The 18,045-nt window shown below is 44.3% G+C and overlaps 1 protein-coding gene across 2 annotated transcripts in view; it reads right to left on the reverse strand.

The window, feature by feature from the left end:
- TUSC3 (tumor suppressor candidate 3) overlaps window positions 1-18,045 on the reverse strand; it is a 489,870-nt gene that overhangs the window by 92,477 nt on the left and 379,348 nt on the right. For both annotated transcript variants that reach the window (XM_069744425.1, XM_069744426.1), the window contains exon 6: window positions 16,498-16,587. In XM_069744425.1, coding sequence (XP_069600526.1) covers window positions 16,498-16,587 — 90 coding nt within the window. The remainder of the gene's footprint in view (window positions 1-16,497; window positions 16,588-18,045) is intronic.

Here is an 18,045-nt window from a genome sequence, read left to right on the forward strand (position 1 = left end):
AGAAAGCAGTTTACTAGCAGGGGATTCTGTGTAGGATAAGCTGACAGCAAAGGAACAAGGGAGTGGAAATCAGAACATATTGGACCTAGGGAACTCTAGTGATAGGGTGTGCATAGACTGTAAAAGAAGGATCTGAACAGTTATCTCGCTAGTGTAATACAGTCTTCTATGCAGAAATTGCCTGGGGATCGTTAACTTTTTAAATAACACTTTTACAATTTTAAGACACGTAATCATAATTCGAAACCATCTGAATAAAGTCAAAAGGCTTTTCATTATACTTTACGTTAATTCCAAACTGTAGTTTAATATCCTGGATGTGTGACCTGAAGGATTCTTCCAATGTGTAGTTAATACTTGTTAAAGTAATAGGAAGCACTCTACATGTGAAGTAATAGTCCACATTTTTCATTATTACAATGTACAATTTTATTATACAGCACATCATAAATGTGGTTGAGGAAAGAGCTAAGAAAGAACATTACTCTGAGCTTATTATGTAGACCAGTGTTTCTTAACTCCAGTCCTCAAGACCCACCAACAGGTCATGTTTTCAGGATTTCCTTACTGCTGCATAGGTGATGGAATTAATGCTTGAGCTGGTGATGAAATTATCACCTGTGCAATACTAAGGAAATCCTGAAAACATGACCTGTTGGTGGGTCTTGAGGACTGGAGTTGAGAAACACTGATGTTGACAGGCACTTTTCTTAAAGGAAAATCTTTTCTTCAAATCAAGGTTTTGTACATATACAGTGTGTCCATAAAGTCATGGTGCACTTTTGACCAGTCACAGGATCTATTTATAGTTTACATTTTGGTGCCCTTTATCTGGCCCAATCATATCAGACCTGTTCATGAGGGGAGATAACAAGAACCAATCAAACAACACAAACTAATTTAAGCGGTCGCTGAGCCCCCAGTCAGATTAACCCCTGATAAACTGAACCATGATTAATACACTGCCAGGTGTGACATCATGCAACCACAAGCTTATGCCAGCTATGTGGTTTTTCCATGCCAGTCGAGATGTGGACGGTACAGAGGAAAGTTCAGTGTGTTCTGTGGCTCGCTATATTTGAATCCGTGACCAAAGTGCTACATGAATATTGGTGCATTTATAACAAAGTGCCACCACATAGGAATAACATTACTCGGTGGGATAAGCAGTTGAAGCAAACTATCAGTTTGGTGGAGAAACCCCTTTCTGGTAGGCCAACATGTATCTTGACATGTTGAAATTGTATGCAGTGCCACAATTTCCAGAAGGTGTCATCTTTTAACAGGACGGCGCTCCTCCACACTACACCACCATTGTTCATGAGTTTCTGGATAGAACATTCCCCCAGTGGTGGATAGGCAGAGGTTCTGTCAAGCCATGGCCACCATGATCTGAAGCCCTTAGACTTTTACTTTTGGGGTTATGTGAAGCAACATGTGTACATTGAACGTATAACATAGTAACATAGTAACATAGTTAGTAAGGCCGAAAAAAGACATTTGTCCATCCAGTTCAGCCTATATTCCATCATAATAAATCCCCAGATCTACGTCTTTCTACAGAACCTAATTGTATGATACAATATTGTTCTGCTCCAGGAAGACATCCAGGCCTCTCTTGAACCCCCCGACTGAGTTCGCCATCACCACCTCCTCAGGCAAGCAATTCCAGATTCTCACTGCCCTAACAGTAAAGAATCCTCTTCTATGTTGGTGGAAAAACCTTCTCTCCTCCAGACGCAAAGAATGCCCCCTTGTGCCCGTCACCTTCCTTGGTATAAACAGATCCTCAGCGAGATATTTGTATTGTCCCCTTATATACTTATACATGGTTATTAGATCGCCCCTCAGTCGTCTTTTTTCTAGACTAAATAATCCTAATTTCGCTAATCTATCTGGGTATTGTAGTTCTCCCATCCCCTTTATTAATTTTGTTGCCCTCCTTTGTACTCTCTCTAGTTCCATTATATCCTTCCTGAGCACCGGTGCCCAAAACTGGACACAGTACTCCATGTGCGGTCTAACTAGGGATTTGTACAGAGGCAGTATAATGCTCTCATCATGTGTATCCAGACCTCTTTTAATGCACCCCATGATCCTGTTTGCCTTGGCAGCTGCTGCCTGGCACTGGCTGCTACAGGTAAGTTTATCATTAACTAGGATCCCCAAGTCCTTCTCCCTGTCAGATTTACCCAGTGGTTTCCCATTCAGTGTGTATCAACAAGATTAATCACTTAAAACAGAGAATCACACACGTTTTTCACTATGTTACACCAGACATCCTTACCCATGAGTGGCAAGAACTTCACTATAATTTGGATGTGTGTAGAGCAACAAATGGAGCCCATATCAAAACTGCACTGGATAGGTATGAATCTGGGAGAGTTTTTCTTTTATTTAGAGCAGATTTCACATTTCTATCATTTTTTGGTGCTTTCCAGTGACTGGTCAAAAGTGCACCATGACTTTACGGACATACTGTATATATTAATTTCGCAATGTTTACTTTTCATTTTGCGATCTGTGTTAAAAGACACAATTAGTAGTCTTGTAATTTTCACACTGTCTACTTGGATTATTTTAGATTCATCCTTCCTGTTCTTTCAGGAAGCGTTTTCAGCAGGTTACTTACCAGCAGAGGCAGAATTACAATGACAGTTAATACGTCTATACACCACTATTAACGAAGAATCCACCATTCACAACTGACCCTGCTCTTCCCTTCAAAATGACCATTACACATGTTTAAATACAGGAGTTTGGCTAAAGTATATGTGGAGTTCCTGATCAGTGAGTAGGAGTCTAAAAAGCCCCTTTAACCCCTTTACCCCCAAGGGTGGTTTGCACGTTATGGACCGGGCCAATTTTTACAATTCTGACCACTCTCCCTTTATGAGGTTATAACTCTGGAACGCTTCAACGGATCCCGGTGATTCTGACATTGTTTTCTTGTAACATATTGTACTTCATGATAGTGGTAAAATTTCTTCGATATAACTTGCGTTTATTTGTGAAAAAAACGGAAATTTGGCGAAAATTTTGAAAATTTCGCAATTTTCCAACTTTGAATTTTTATTCTGTTAAGCCAGAGAGATATGTGACACAATATAGTTAATGAATAACATTTCCCACATGTCTACTTTACATCAGCACAATTTTGGAGACAACATTTTTTTTTTCTACAAAGTTATAAGGGTTAAAATTTGACCAGCAATTTCTCATTTTTACAACAAAATTTAGAAAACCATTTTTTTTAGGGACCACCTCACATTTGAAGTCATTTTGAGGGGTCTATATGGCAGAAAATACCCAAAAGTGACACCATTCTAAAAATTGCACCCCTCAAGGTGCGCAAAACCAAATTCAAGAAGTTGATTAACCCTTCAGGTGTTTCACAGCAGCAGAAGCAACATGGAAGGAAAAAATTAACATTTTACTTTTTAGTCACAAAAATGATCTTTCAGCAATAATTTTTTTAATTTCCCAAGGGTAAAAAGATGAAATGGACCTCAAAAGTTGTTGTCCAATTTGTCATGAGTACGCTGATACCCCACATGTGAGGGGGAACCACTTTTTGGGCGCACGGCAGGGCTCAGAAGGAAAGGAGCGCCGTTTGACATTTTCAATCTAAAATTGGCTGGAATTGAGATCGGACGCCATGTCGCGTTTGGCGAGCTCCTGATGTGCCTAAACAGTGGAAACCCCCCACAAGTGACCCCATTTTGGAAACTAGACCCCCTAAGGAACTTATCTAGATGTGTCATGAGCACTTTTATCCCCCAAGTGCTTCACGAAAGTTTATAATGCCCGGGCGTGAAAATAAAAAATCCTATTTTTTCCACAAACATGATCGTTTAGTCCCCAATTTTTTATTTTCTCAAGGGTAAAAGGAGAAATTGGACCCCAAAAGTTGTTGTCCAATTTGTCCTGAGTACGCTGATACCCCATATGTGGGGGGGAACCACTGTTTGGTCGCATGGCAGGGCTCAGAAGGAAAGGAGCGCCGTTTGACATTTTCAATCTAAAATTGGCTGGAATTGAGATCGGACGCCATGTCACGTTTGGCGAGCCCCTGATGTGCCTAAACAGTGGAAAACCCCCACAAGTGACCCCATTTTGGAAACTAGACCCCCTAAGGAACTTATCTAGATGTGTCATGAGCACTTTTATCCCCCAAGTGCTTCACGAAAGTTTATAATGCTCTGGCGTGAAAATAAAAAATCCTATTTTTTCCACAAACATGATCGTTTAGTCCCCAATTTTTTATTTTCTCAAGGGTAAAAGGAGAAATTGGACCCCAAAAGTTGTTGTCCAATTTGTCCTGAGTACGCTGATACCCCATATGTGGGGGGGAACCACTGTTTGGGCGCATGGCAGGGCTCAGAAGGAAAGGAGTACCGTTTGACATTTTCAATCTAAAATTGGCTGGAATTGAGATCGGACGCCATGTCACGTTTGGCGAGCCCCTGATGTGCCTAAACAGTGGAAAACCCCCACAAGTGACCCCATTTTGGAAACTAGACCCCCTAAGGAACTTATCTAGATGTGTCGTGAGCACTTTTATCCCCCAAGTGCTTCACGAAAGTTTATAATGCCTGGGCGTGAAAATAAAAAATCCTATTTTTTCCACAAACGTGATCGTTTAGTCCCCAATTTTTTATTTTCTCAAGGGTAAAAGGAGAAATTGGACCCCAAAAGTTGTTGTCCAATTTGTCCTGAGTACGCTGATACCCCATATCTGGGGGGGAACCACTGTTTGGGCGCATGGCAGGGCTCAGAAGGAAAGGAGTACCGTTTGACATTTTCAATCTAAAATTGGCTGGAATTGAGATCGGACGCCATGTCACGTTTGGCGAGCCCCTGATGTGCCTAAACAGTGGAAAACCCCCACAAGTGACCCCATTTTGGAAACCAGACCCCCTAAGGAACTTATCTAGATGTGTCGTGAGCACTTTTATCCCCCAAGTGCTTCACAAAAGTTTATAATGCCTGGGCGTGAAAATAAAAAATCCTATTTTTCCACAAATGTGATCGTTTAGTCCCCAATTTTTTATTTTCTCAACGGTAAAAGGAGAAATTGGACCCCAAAAGTTGTTGTCCAATTTGTCCTGAGTACGCTGATACCCCTTATGTGGGGGGGAACCACTGTTTGGGCGCATGGCAGGGCTCAGAAGGAAAGGAGCGCCGTTTGACATTTTCAATCTAAAATTGGCTGGAATTGAGATCGGACGCCATGTCGTGTTTGGCGAGCCCCTGATGTGCCTAAACAGTGGAAAACCCCCACAAGTGACCCCATTTTGGAAACTAGACCCCCTAAGGAACTTATCTAGATATGTCGTGAGCACTTTTATCCCCCAAGTGCTTCACGAAAGTTTATAATGCCTGGGCGTGAAAATAAAAAATCCTATTTTTTCCACAAACATGATCGTTTAGTCCCCAATTTTTTATTTTCTCAAGGGTAAAAGGAGAAATTGGACCCCAAAAGTTGTTGTCCAATTTGTCCTGAGTACGCTAATACCCCATATGTGGGGGGGAACCACTGTTTGGGCGCATGGCAGGGCTCAGAAGGAAAGGAGCACCGTTTGACATTTTCAATCTAAAATTGGCTGGAATTGAGATCGGACGCCATGTCACGTTTGGCGAGCCCCTGATGTGCCTAAACAGTGGAAAACCCCCACAAGTGACCCCATTTTGGAAACTAGACCCCCTAAGGAACTTATCTAGATGTGTCGTGAGCACTTTTATCCCCCAAGTGCTTCACGAAAGTTTATAACGCCTGGGCGTGAAAAAAAACAACCCTATTTTTTCCCACAAAAATGATCATTTAGTCCCCAATTTTTAATTTTCCCAAGTGTAACAGGAGAAGTTGGACCCCAAATGTTGTTGTCCAATTTGTCCTGAGTACGCTGATACCCCACATGTGGGAGAAAACTACTGTTTGGGTACACTTCGGGGTTCGGAAGGGAAGTAGTGACGCTTTGAAAAGCAGACTTTGATGGAATGGTACGCGGACATCATGTTCCGTTTGCAGAGCCCCTGATGTGCCTGAACAGTAGAAATCCCCCACAAGTGACCCCATTTTGGAAACTAGACCTAACTGGGAACTTATCTAGGTGTGTGGTGAGAATTTTGAACCCCCAAGTGTTTCACTTAAATTTATAACGCCCGGGCGTGAAAATAATATATCCTATTTTTTCCTACAAAAATGATCATTTAGTCCCCAATTTTTAATTTTCCAAAGTGTAACAGGAGAAATTGGACCGCAAAAGTTGTTGTCCAATTTGTCCTGAGTACGCTGATACCCCACATGTGGGAGAAAACTACTGTTTGGGTACACTTCGGGGTTCGGAAGGGAAGTAGTGACGCTTTGAAAAGCAGACTTTGATGGAATGGTACGCGGACATCATGTTCCGTTTGCAGAGCCCCTGATGTGCCTGAACAGTAGAAATCCCCCACAAGTGACCCCATTTTGGAAACTAGACCTAATTGGGAACTTATCTAGGTGTGTGGTGAGAATTTTGAACCCCAAAGTGTTTCACTTAAATTTATAACGCCCGGGCGTGAAAATAAAATATCTTATTTTTTCCTACAAAAATGATCATTTAGTCCCCAATTTTTAATTTTCCCAAGTGTAACAGGAGAAATTGGACCCCAAAAGTTGTTGTCCAATTTGTCCTGAGTACGCTGATACCCCACATGTGGGAGAAAACTACTGTTTGGGTACACTTCGGGGCTCGGAAGGGAAGTAGTGACGCTTTGAAAAGCAGACTTTGATGGAATGGTACGCGGACATCATGTTCCGTTTGCACAGCCCCTGATGTGCCCAAACAGTAAAAAAAAAAACCACAAGTGACATTTTGTAAACTAGAACCCCAATGAACTTACATAGATGTGCCCCCTTTTTGGAACTAATCTACTGTTTCCTGTAAAGTAAATTAGTAGTGCATGGAGGTGTGGTACAATCTGAAGCAATCCTTCATACACAGGCCAGGTTTTTCGGGGCAGGTGTCGCATTGATAAGTGGTGTCCTTGCGTATTCCCCTTTTGTAACACACTCGGCACCTTTTTTGCGACCTACCTCTTTTTGCAGTTTGCGGGACCTCCCCCGGGAAATGCTGACCTGGTACGATACGAGCACCTTCAGTTCCGGAAGTACTGGGGCCCGCTCCTTCCCTCGTGCCAAATAACAGGGCCTTAACCACTACCTCCTGGAACTGAAGGTACGACGTATCGCTGTGGCGTGCACATTGTGACAGCAGGAAAGCGTTGAGCATTGCCATTTGTACGATGTACACGGACAGCTTTTTGTACCACACCTTGGCCTTCCTCAAAGCACTGTACGGTTGGAGGAGCTGATCGGAGAGATCAACGCCCCCCATGCTTTTGTTGTACCCCAGTACACAGTCCGGTTTGCAGACCTGTGTAGAGATACCCCGTACAGTGCTGAGGGCACTGCCATCACCGTGTATGGTGGTCAAGAGAAGGACATCCCTCTTGTCCTTGTACTTGACCACCAGCAGGTGGTCGCTACATTGGGCTCTGCTCTCACCTTTTCTGAGCATCTGCCCAAGTAGCGTTTTTGGGAGGCCTCTCTGATTTTTGCGGACAGTACCGCAGGCTGCGGTACCTCGCGCAGAGAGGGATTTGTAGAGTGGGATGCTGGTATAAAAGTTATCAGTATAGAGGTGATAACCTTTATCCAGCAGTGGGTGCACCAAATCCCACACTATTTTCCCACTCACTCCCAGGACAGGGGGACACTCAGGCGGTTCAATCCTGCTGTCCTTCCCCTCGTAGACTCTAAAGCTGTAGGTGTACCCTGAGGCACTCTCACACAGCTTGTAGAGTTTGATTCCGTACCTGGCCCTCTTGCTGGGCAGGTATTGACGGAATCTGAGCCGCCCCTTAAAATGAACCAAGGACTCATCCACGCAGATGTCCCTTTTGGGCATGTACACTTCACCGAACATTTTGTTGAAGTGTTCGATGACAGGCCGAACTTTGAACAGACGGTCAAAGTTGGGGTCATCTCGTGCGGGACACTGTGCATTATCGGAATAATGCAGGAATTTATGGATGGCCTCAAAACGCGTTCGGACCATGACCATTCGGAACACTGGAGTGTTGAATAAAATATCAACACTCCAATATTGCCGAACTTCTGGCTTCTTCAGGAGCCCCATATGAAGCATCAGGCCCCAAAACTGCATCATTTCAACTGCGTCTACAGGAGACCAGTTAGAATATGATGAACTGGTGTTTTGCTCCAAAAATTGACGAGCATACAAATTAGTTTGCTCCACCATGAGGTTAACAAAATCCTCAGAGAAAAAGACTTTGAAAAAGTCTATTTCTGTGAGGCCGGTGGTGTCAAACCTGATTCCTGATTCTGCCACAAAATCAGGAATCAGTGGCTCGTAATTTTCGGGGGGCGAGGTCCATACGGGGTCCGAAGAGGGGCGCGCTGGTTCATCTTCAGGAGTGGGCCCTGCCTCATCTTCATCTTCATGAATGATGGGCACTTCTTCTGTCCTGCGGCGTCTGCGTGGCGGTTCCGCAGGGCCGGAGGAGGAAGATGAGGAGGAGGAAGAGGATGAGGAAGAATCAGAAAAATAATGAAAAGTGGGATCCTCTCCCTCGCTATCAGTGTCGGAGGCAAGGAAAGCATATGCCTCCTCCGCTGAATAGCGCTGTTGGGACGAACGGGACGAGCGGGACATTTTTTTTATGAGTATGGTGCTTGAGTGTAATTTATTGGGAACTATGTGTACGTGTGGGGGGATAGTGTTTGGTGCAAACTATTCTTAAAAGAAAAAGCTAAAGGGAAAGAAAAAGTAAAGGGGAGAAAAAAATACCTGTGAAAGGAAAAGTCTAAAACAGCAGGCCCTAGCTCTGATAAGTGAACCGCGTCAAATTTCGGCGCCTGCTGGGTGTACGAACGGGGATGTGGAAAAAACGCCAGGCACGAGAGCTCTAAGTGACACGGTTCACTTATCAGAGTTCGGTGGCTGCTGGGTGTGCGAACGGGGATGTGAAAAGGGAAGGCACAGATTAGACGCGGTGGCTGGGGGAGCGCAAGGGGATGGGGGAAAAAAAAAAGAAAAGGCACGGATTAGACGCAGCAGCTGGAGGAGCGCACGGAGATGGGGAAAGAAAAAAAAAGAAAAGGGAAGGCACAGATTAGATGCGGCGGCTGGGGGAGCGCAAGGGGATGGGGGAAAAAAAAAAGAAAAGGCACGGATTAGACGCAGCGGCTGGAGGAGCGCACGGAGATGGGGAAAGAGAAAAAAAGAAAAGGGAAGGCACAGATTAGATGCGGCGGCTGGGGGAGCGCAAGGGGATGGGGGAAAAAAAAGAAAAGGCACGGATTAGACGCAGCGGCTGGAGGAGCGCACGGAGATGGGGAAAGAAAAAAAAAAGAAAAGGGAAGGCACAGATTAGATGCGGCGGCTGGGGGAGCGCAAGGGGATGGGGGGAAAAAAAAAGAAAAGGCACGGATTAGACGCAGAGGCTGGAGGAGCGCACGGAGATGGGGAAAGAAAAAAAAAAGAAAAGGGAAGGCACAGATTAGACGCGGCGGCTGGGGGAGCGCAAGGGGAAGGGGGAAAAAAAAGAAAAGGCACGGATTAGACGCAGCGGCTGGAGGAGCGCACGGAGATGGGGAAAGAAAAAAAAAAGAAAAAAAAAAGAAAAGGGAAGGCACAGATTAGACGCGGCAGCTGGGGGAGCGCAAGGGGATGGGGGAAAAAAAAAAAGAAAAGGCACGGATTAGACGCAGCGGCTGGAGGAGCGCACGGAGATGGGGAAAGAAAAAAAAAGAAAAGGGAAGGCACAGATTAGACGCGGCGGCTGGGGGAGCGCACGGGGATGGGGAAAAAAAAAGCGAGCACGAGTGTTGATAGGTGAACTGCGTCACCAATCAACGCTCGGCGGCTGCTAAATTTGGGCACGGATACGGCGCAAGGAGGGGGGATTGGAGAAGGGGGGATGGGAGAAGGGGGGATGGAAGAAGGGGGGATGGGAGAAGGCGGGACGGGAGAAGGGGGGATGAATAGAGATCGGGCCGGGATCGGGGTATCAACACTTACGGTTTGTAGTCTCTCTTCTTTCTTCTCTCTTCTTTCTTTAGCTAGAATTGTGGTGTCACAGGCTACTGTGGCACCACAAGTCTCAGCACAGGAGGGGATCTCAAAGCGTGACCGCTCTGAAGGAATCCTCACCAAGTGTGAGGATTCCTTCAGAGCAGTTACACAGGTCAGGGGCAGGTGAGACAGGTCACAGAGCGGTCACACCGCTGCTGTGACCTGTGATTGGTGGGATCGATGATCACATCGATCCCACCAATCAAAGAAGGCCCTGGTGACGCTGGTGTTGCTATGCACCAGCCTATGATCGGAGCTCACAGCTCCGATCATAGGCAGGTCACCGGCAGGTCACCAGCAGGTGACAGGCAGGTGACAGGCAGGTGACCGGCAGGTCACCGGCAGGGCACAGCGCGGTGACACCGCTGCTGTACCCTGTGATTGGCGCGATCGACGATCACATCGATCGCGCCAATCAGACTGGGAACACGGGGCTGCAGAGCGCGCAGGTAGGCAGGATACAGCAGTGGCGGTAACACCGTCGCTGTGTCCTGCGATTGGCGCGATCGATGTGATCGTCGATCGCACCAATCAGAGTTGAATGCTCCGGAGCCATGGCAGGAGATCCGGAGCCATGGCCCGGGGCTGCAGAGTGCGCAGATAGGGGCAGGGCACAGAGCGGTAACACCGCCGCTGTGCCCTGCGATTGGCGCGATCGATCTATCGCGATCGCGCCAATCCCGGGGGGGTTTGGGCCCATGCCTGGCATTGCCAGACACTGGCCTAGGATCGAGTACATCGGTACTCGATCCTAGGCTGGGACCTCACTGTTTCAGCCAAATTGATTGGCTGAAACAATGAGAAAGGCTGCGATTGGCTGCTCAGAATTGAGCAGCCAATCACAGCGATCGGGAGGCCGGGGGGGCGGCGACAGGCCCTAGGATGCCGACACCATCTTCCTGCAGGTAAGATGGCGTCGGAATTTTAATGCGATCACTGCGACTTAAGTCGCAGTGTCGCATTAAAGCGCATGACGTACTATTGCGTCCTTGGGAAGTAGGGCCCACCCCACATGGACGCAATAGTACGTCAGATGGCAGAAAGGGGTTAATTAGTGTTAAAATTGAAAGGAAAGATTTCTAATGTTTATTTTTAATACAGATTGGAAGTGTGATATCCTGTTTGAGTTTCTGCCATAAACAGACATTTTGTTTGCCTGTTTATGACGCTGGTAATTTCCATCCTGTATTATAGTAGTTGAGGCAGTAAGAGAGTATGATGATCATTGAGTGCTTGGTGAGGTGATCCTTGCAATACCTGCTTCACTGGAAGGCCTGAAGAAAGGTCCTAGGTGGGGCTAGTAACATCTATGCCCCTCATAAGAGAAGAATTACTGTGACACCTATCACAGAGACCGTCCTCTCTGTTTCTTCTTCCATCGCAGGGTTATGTCACACCTTTGTCGAAGGCAATGTGTACTGACTATGCAATTGTTCGGTGTCATTCTAGGACATGTGGTGTCATCCTGGCTGGGAGCTCTGGGGTTAAAGTGTTGTCTTTATATTCCAGCATTGAAGCTGTGTAAGTTGCCAGAGGTGCATGGTGTAATCTCCTCTCCAACAACACATGAACATGCAACCCAGCATCATCATGCACCAGGACGATCACTGATTTGCCATTGAATCCTCCAATTAGGAGGAAAAAGTTAGGAATATTCTTGTCACGATTCCTCCGCTCAGTGAATGGTTGCTGTGCTGTTCTATGGAAACTGTCTTGCTGAGCTGTCTGTGCCTTGATTGATCGCTTGGCCAATCCTGTGATGGACAGTCAGTGACTTGATTGACAGCTCAGCTGTCCAATCCGTGACAGGGATATGCGGGACTTTCTCCAGGTGTTCAGTGTTCTGGTGACTGCATAGCTACTTAACTGAGCTGCCTGTCCCGCTCCCTGCCAGACGTAGATTGTGCTTCCTGGTGTTAGCCTGATTTTGTTGCTCTGAGTTCTAATTTTCTGCTGCCTGACTCTTTGGACCGTGTTCTTACTATTCCTTTGTCTTGTCCTTTGGCTTTTGATCCGCCATCTCAGACCCTGGACTGTGACCTGACTTACGCCATCGTCTTTTCCCTTGGCCATCAACATACTCTCTTGGTATTGACCCCAGAATGTCTGATTCTTTTGCGTCACGGTGTGTCACTGAGTAGTGACTAGCATCACATTTCTTACTTCACATGGGACTTTAGACTGCAGATATTGAATGCACTTTGTGTTTATTGTTCAACACATCAGGGTAATATACTGCTGGTTTTTGCTTATCCAGCTTCACAAAAAAAAAATGAAATAACATTGCATTCAAAACTAAAGCTGGTCCCACAATAAATAAGCTTCTATAAAATGGTTTATGTAAAACTAAAAAAAAAGGTTTCGGAATATGGCAACACCCCATCACTTAAAAATTATTCAAAAATAAAAAGATTTTTTTTTATGTAAAAGGAGTAAACCATAGACTATAACTATAAATTGGGTATTATCACGAATGGTAAGCTATAAAATGTGAAGACACCCACGCTTACTCACACTTCAAAGGGTAATACTTAAAGGGACACTGTCACCTGGATTTGGAGGGAACAATCTTCAGCCATGGAGGCGGGGTTTTTGGGTTTTTGATTCACCCTTTCCTTACCCGCTGGCTGCATGCTGGCTGCAATATTGGATTGAAGTTCATTCTCTGTCCTCCATAGTACACGCCTGCGCTGTGCAAGATTGCCTTGTGCAGGCATGTACTACGGAGGACAGAGAATGAACTTCAATCCAATATTGCAGCCAGCATGCAGCCAGCGGGTAAGGAAAGGGTGAATCAAAAACCCAAAAACCCCGCCTCCATGGCTCAAGATTGTTCCCTCCAAATCCAGGTGACAGTGTCCCTTTAAAGCACAAGGTGGTGTGAGGAGGTAGAAAACCTAAAACAATAAAAAGCATGTCGCTGCGCTATACTGACATATAACAACAAACAAAAAAAAAACAGCAGAAGAATAGCAGAAAACAAAATAGGATGAGGACACTGAAAAGGATGTCTCCAATTGTTTGCTATTTTCAGTGTCCTCATCCTATTTTGTTTTCTGCCATCCTATTACTATTTAGTTTTTTTCTTTGTTGTTATATATCCATTTAGTGCAGTGATATACTTTTTACTATTATCATACTTGCATCAATATTAAAGCTCTCTGACATGGTCACAAAAAAAAAATATTTTGCCTCCAACAGTGTACTTATAGTGCAAAAATAAAAAACATACATAAAACTATATAAATTTGGTATTGCCATGCTCGTACAGACCTACAGAATATACTAAGTATACTCGAGTATAAGCCGAGATTTTCAGCCCATTTTTTTAGGCTGAAAGTGCTCCTCACGGCTTATACTCGAGTCATTGTTCCAGGGGATCGGCGGGGGAGGGGGAACGGCAGCTGTCACATCATACTCACCTGCTCCCAGCGCGGTCCTTGCCGACAGCTTCTTCCTGTGTTCAGCGGTCACGTGGTACCGCTCATTAAAGTAGTCACCTTTTAAAAAGACTCCTGTCCACAGACTCAATCAGTCAGACTCTAACCTCTACAACATGGGCAAGACCAAAGAGCTTTATAAGGATATCAGAGACAAGATCATAAACCTGCACAAAGGTGGAATGGGCTACAAAGCCATAAGTAAGATACTGGGTGAGAAGGAGACAACTGTTGGTGCAATAGTAAGAAAATGGAAGAAATACAAAATGACTGTCAATCGACATCGATCTGGGGCACCATGCAAAATCTAACCTCGTGGGGTATCCTTGACCATGAGGAACTTGTTAATGATCGTAAAGCAGCTGGCACCACAGTCACCAAGAAAACTATTGCTAACACATTAGGCTGTAAAGGTTTGAAATCCTGCAATGCCCGCAAGGTCCCCATGCTCAATAAAGCACATGTGCAGGCACGTCTCAAGTTTGCCAATAAACACCTGGATGATTCTGTGAGTGACTGGGAGAAGGTGCTGTGGTCAGATGAGACAAAAATTGAGGTCTTTGGCATTAACTCAACTCGCCATGTTTGGAGGAAGAGAAATGCAGCCTATGACCCAAAGAACCCCGTCTCCACTGTCAGGCATAGAGGTGGAAACATATGACCCAGAACATACAGCCAAGGCAACAACAGACGATTGGCTCAAAAGGAAACACATTAAGGTCATGGAGTTGCCAAGCGACATCCTCAAAATCTTAATGATTTAGAGATGATCTGCACAGAGGAGTGGACCAAAATTCCTCCTGACATGTGCACAAACCTCATCCTCAACTACAAAAACATCTGACTGCTGTGCTTGCCAAAAAGGGTTTTGCCACCAAGGATTAAGTCTTGTTTGCCAAAGTGATCAAATACTTATTTCTCACTGCAAAATGCAAATAAAAAAGACATTTGTCCATCCAGTTCAGCCTATATTCCATCAAAATAAATCCCCAGTTCTACGTCCTTCTAAAGAACCAAATAAATGTAAGATATAATATTGTTACGCTCCAGGAAAATTTCCAGGCCTCTCTTGAACCCCTCGACTGAGTTTGCCATCACCACCTCCTCAGGCAAGGAATTCCAGATTCTCACTGCCCTAACATTTTCATCCAGATACAGAGAATCCCCCCTTGTGACCTTCACCTTCCTTGGTATAAACAGATACTCATAGAGATATTTGTATTGTCCCTTTATATACTTATACATGGTTATTAGATCGCCCCTCAGTTGTGTTTTTTCTAGACTAAATAATCCTAATTTTGCTAACCTCTCTGAGTATTGGAGTTCACCCATCCCCTTTATTAATTTTTTTGCCCTCTTCTGTACTCGCTCTAGTACCATTATATCCTTACTGAGCACCAGTGCCCAAAACTGTACACAGTACTCCATGTGTGGTCTAACAAGGGTTTTGTACAGAGACAGTATAATGCTCTCATCATGTGTATCCAGACCTCTTTTAATGCACCCCATGATCCTGTTTGCCTTGGCAGCCGCTGCCTGGCACTGGCTGCTCCAGGTAAGTTTATCATTAACTCGGATCCCCAAGTCCTTCTCCATGTCAGATTTACCCAGTAGTTTCCCGTTCAGTGTGTAATGGTGATACTGATTCCTTCTTCCCAAGTGTATGACCTTACATTTATCATTGTTAAACCACATCTGCCACCTTTCGGACCAAGTTTCCAACTTTTCCAGATATATCTGTAGCAGAATACTATCTTCTTTTGTATTGACTGCTTTACATAATTTTGCATCATCTGCAAATATCAATATTTTACTGTGTAAACCTTCTACCAGATCGTTAATAACTATCTTGAAGAGAATAGGTCCCAACACCGAACGCTGCAGTACCCCACTGGTGACAGTGACCCAGTTAGAGAATATACCATTTATAACCAACCTCTGCTTTCTATCACTAAGCCAGTTACTTACCCATGTGATTTTCTGGATTTTATTTTTGATATTCTAAGTCACAATTTTAAAATGAACCTAAGCTTAAAATTATAGACTGTTTGTGTCTTTGTCAGTGGGCAAACTTACAAAATCACAAAGGGATCAAATAATTATTTCCTTCATTCTATAGGTATCTCAAAAATGATGCCACTGACAAATACAACTCATCCCTCAAAAATGAGCCCTCATACAGTTAAAGGGAACCTGTCATGTATAAAAAAAACCCTGTTAATCTGCAGGTTAATAGCGTTCTGAAGCTGCCCAGCACCGCACTAAAGCCCGCTGCCAAAAGGAATAGAACGTTATTCCTCCAGGTAGCCTTGAGCTTTCAGTCATAAAGGCGCGGCTTCAGTCACCGCTCAGTACACAGTGAGCGACGGCTGTAACTATGTCCCGTCAATGACAACTACACTTCCACTCATACATTATCTATGAGAGAGTCGCTGTCAGACACTTCCGCCAGTAGTTTATCTCAGAAAACAAAAGGAATTGTATATTGAAAAGGGACATTCCAGATCGGTATTCCAACTGGCATTTTCCGTCATCATAAACTAATATGTGTGATTACTTCCCAAATGTTGTCAGCCGAGTCCTCCAATATGACTAGGCTCGGAAGACATTAGTCTAACTTAGAGACCGTAAGAATCGGTAACATTTAATTGAGAATTCTTGGAACAGTGGTAAATCGAATCGAACATTCTCCAAGGGCAAAGCAATGACTCATCTAAAACCCAGGTTATAAGGAATCTTTTCTCACAATTACACATCAATCTGCTCAGCTCCTCTGCTCTATAACAAGGCACATACAGATTGGACTGCATTTTCATGGTGACAGGTTCCCTTTAAAAAGACCCATTATAACCCAGAGAGACAAAACCATTAAAATCTACAAAATAAAAAGTTTAAACCAATGAGAATATACTCACCACTTGGCCATTTTGTGGATTTTTATGTGCATAAGGGGGTCCACGTATATGGTTCCACATTTGTCCAGATGTCATTGCAAACACGACACACTAAAAAAAATATCAAAACATGTTAAAGTAATATTTCCATTTATGTTACAGTATAACAAAGCAACAGCATTTAGTATATATGTGGTTTTCTATTATGGGACCTGCCCAGCTTAATCAATTCAGGATCCTAATTAAAAATGAAAGACAAACAAGCAAAAAAAAAAAACACAGGCCATACTCACCTTCTGCAGTGGCGCCGTTCCAGTAGTGTCAGATAAATAAAAACACACAAAAGCACAATAGGGTCTTATAACCACTAATAATTGAAGATACCCGCTGCTGCAACATCCATGAGTGCCAGGAATGTCAGGGAACATGGATGTTTTATTCCAGATGAATCCAAGTTTTAATATGTAAATGAGCTGTTCAAATCTATGGGCCGGACACAGATCTCCCTGAGAATCGGTCTCCAGAGCTTGTATTACATGAAAAGGGGTATTACCAGTGTGAGACATGTAATGCCTGACAGTCCGTTCATTTAAAATAAGATCTGGAGACAGATTCTCAGGGAGATCTGTGACTGCCCAATAGATATTAACAGCTCATTTACATATCAAGAAATACATGGATTTTGTCTGCAATAAGACATCAGATCATAGATAACAAGAAATCATTTTATTCAACTTTCTATGACCGAATCAGCTGTGGAGGATATCCACTAATAAAACATAACCTTTAATGATAAATACTAAAATATGCACACCCAACAGGACACAAACAAAAAGAAAATATAAAGTGCTCAGGTGAACCAGTGCTCAATATAAAATGTAATGGTTTGATCTCACCCAAGCTGCCGGACACTGTATACTTCCGCACGACACAGTAGAGATCCAGGTTTGTGAAAGGAGGCAGGGCTGAAATTCACATATCTACCCTGTAGCCCCTGTGTAACTCCTGTCCTGACAAGGACAGGCCCCAAATGGACCTCACTCTAGGGGACCAACACACCCAATGTATATGAAGGCAGAGTCCCAAATCCTCTTGAAATATAGTTTCCTCCTCCCTACGCGTTTCAACTCCGGTCATGGAGAATCATCAGGGGAGTCACATAGAAGGAAGTGCCAACGGGCACAGAAATTATAAGTGTAAGTCCGTACAGAATATGGGGCCTGCAGTGGCTAGGCATCCCAAGCTGGAAGTGACCGTCTGTGTCCACAGTCTATGTAGACGACTTAGGAGAGTTGATCCTACTGACAGAAGCCATTTAAAAGGGCTGTCTGTGGTGAGCAATCACTGCCCAATGGGTTCCATTTGGGTAACTTACATCAAGTGTTTCATTTTGCTTCAGTGCCACCACAAGGGAAACAGTTAATTACATAAAGTCCCCCGAAATAAACAGATTACTGAATTTGTGTTGGCCAGGTCCTCCAGAGATAGAGATACCCAAAGAAGAAGGACCTGAACGAAGGGGCTTGTATCAACTCAGAGTGACATATTTACATTTCTACACTTGATAAC

The sequence above is a fragment of the Ranitomeya imitator genome, chromosome 1, assembly GCF_032444005.1.
Source record: "Ranitomeya imitator isolate aRanImi1 chromosome 1, aRanImi1.pri, whole genome shotgun sequence".
Classification (NCBI taxonomy): domain Eukaryota; kingdom Metazoa; phylum Chordata; class Amphibia; order Anura; family Dendrobatidae; genus Ranitomeya; species Ranitomeya imitator.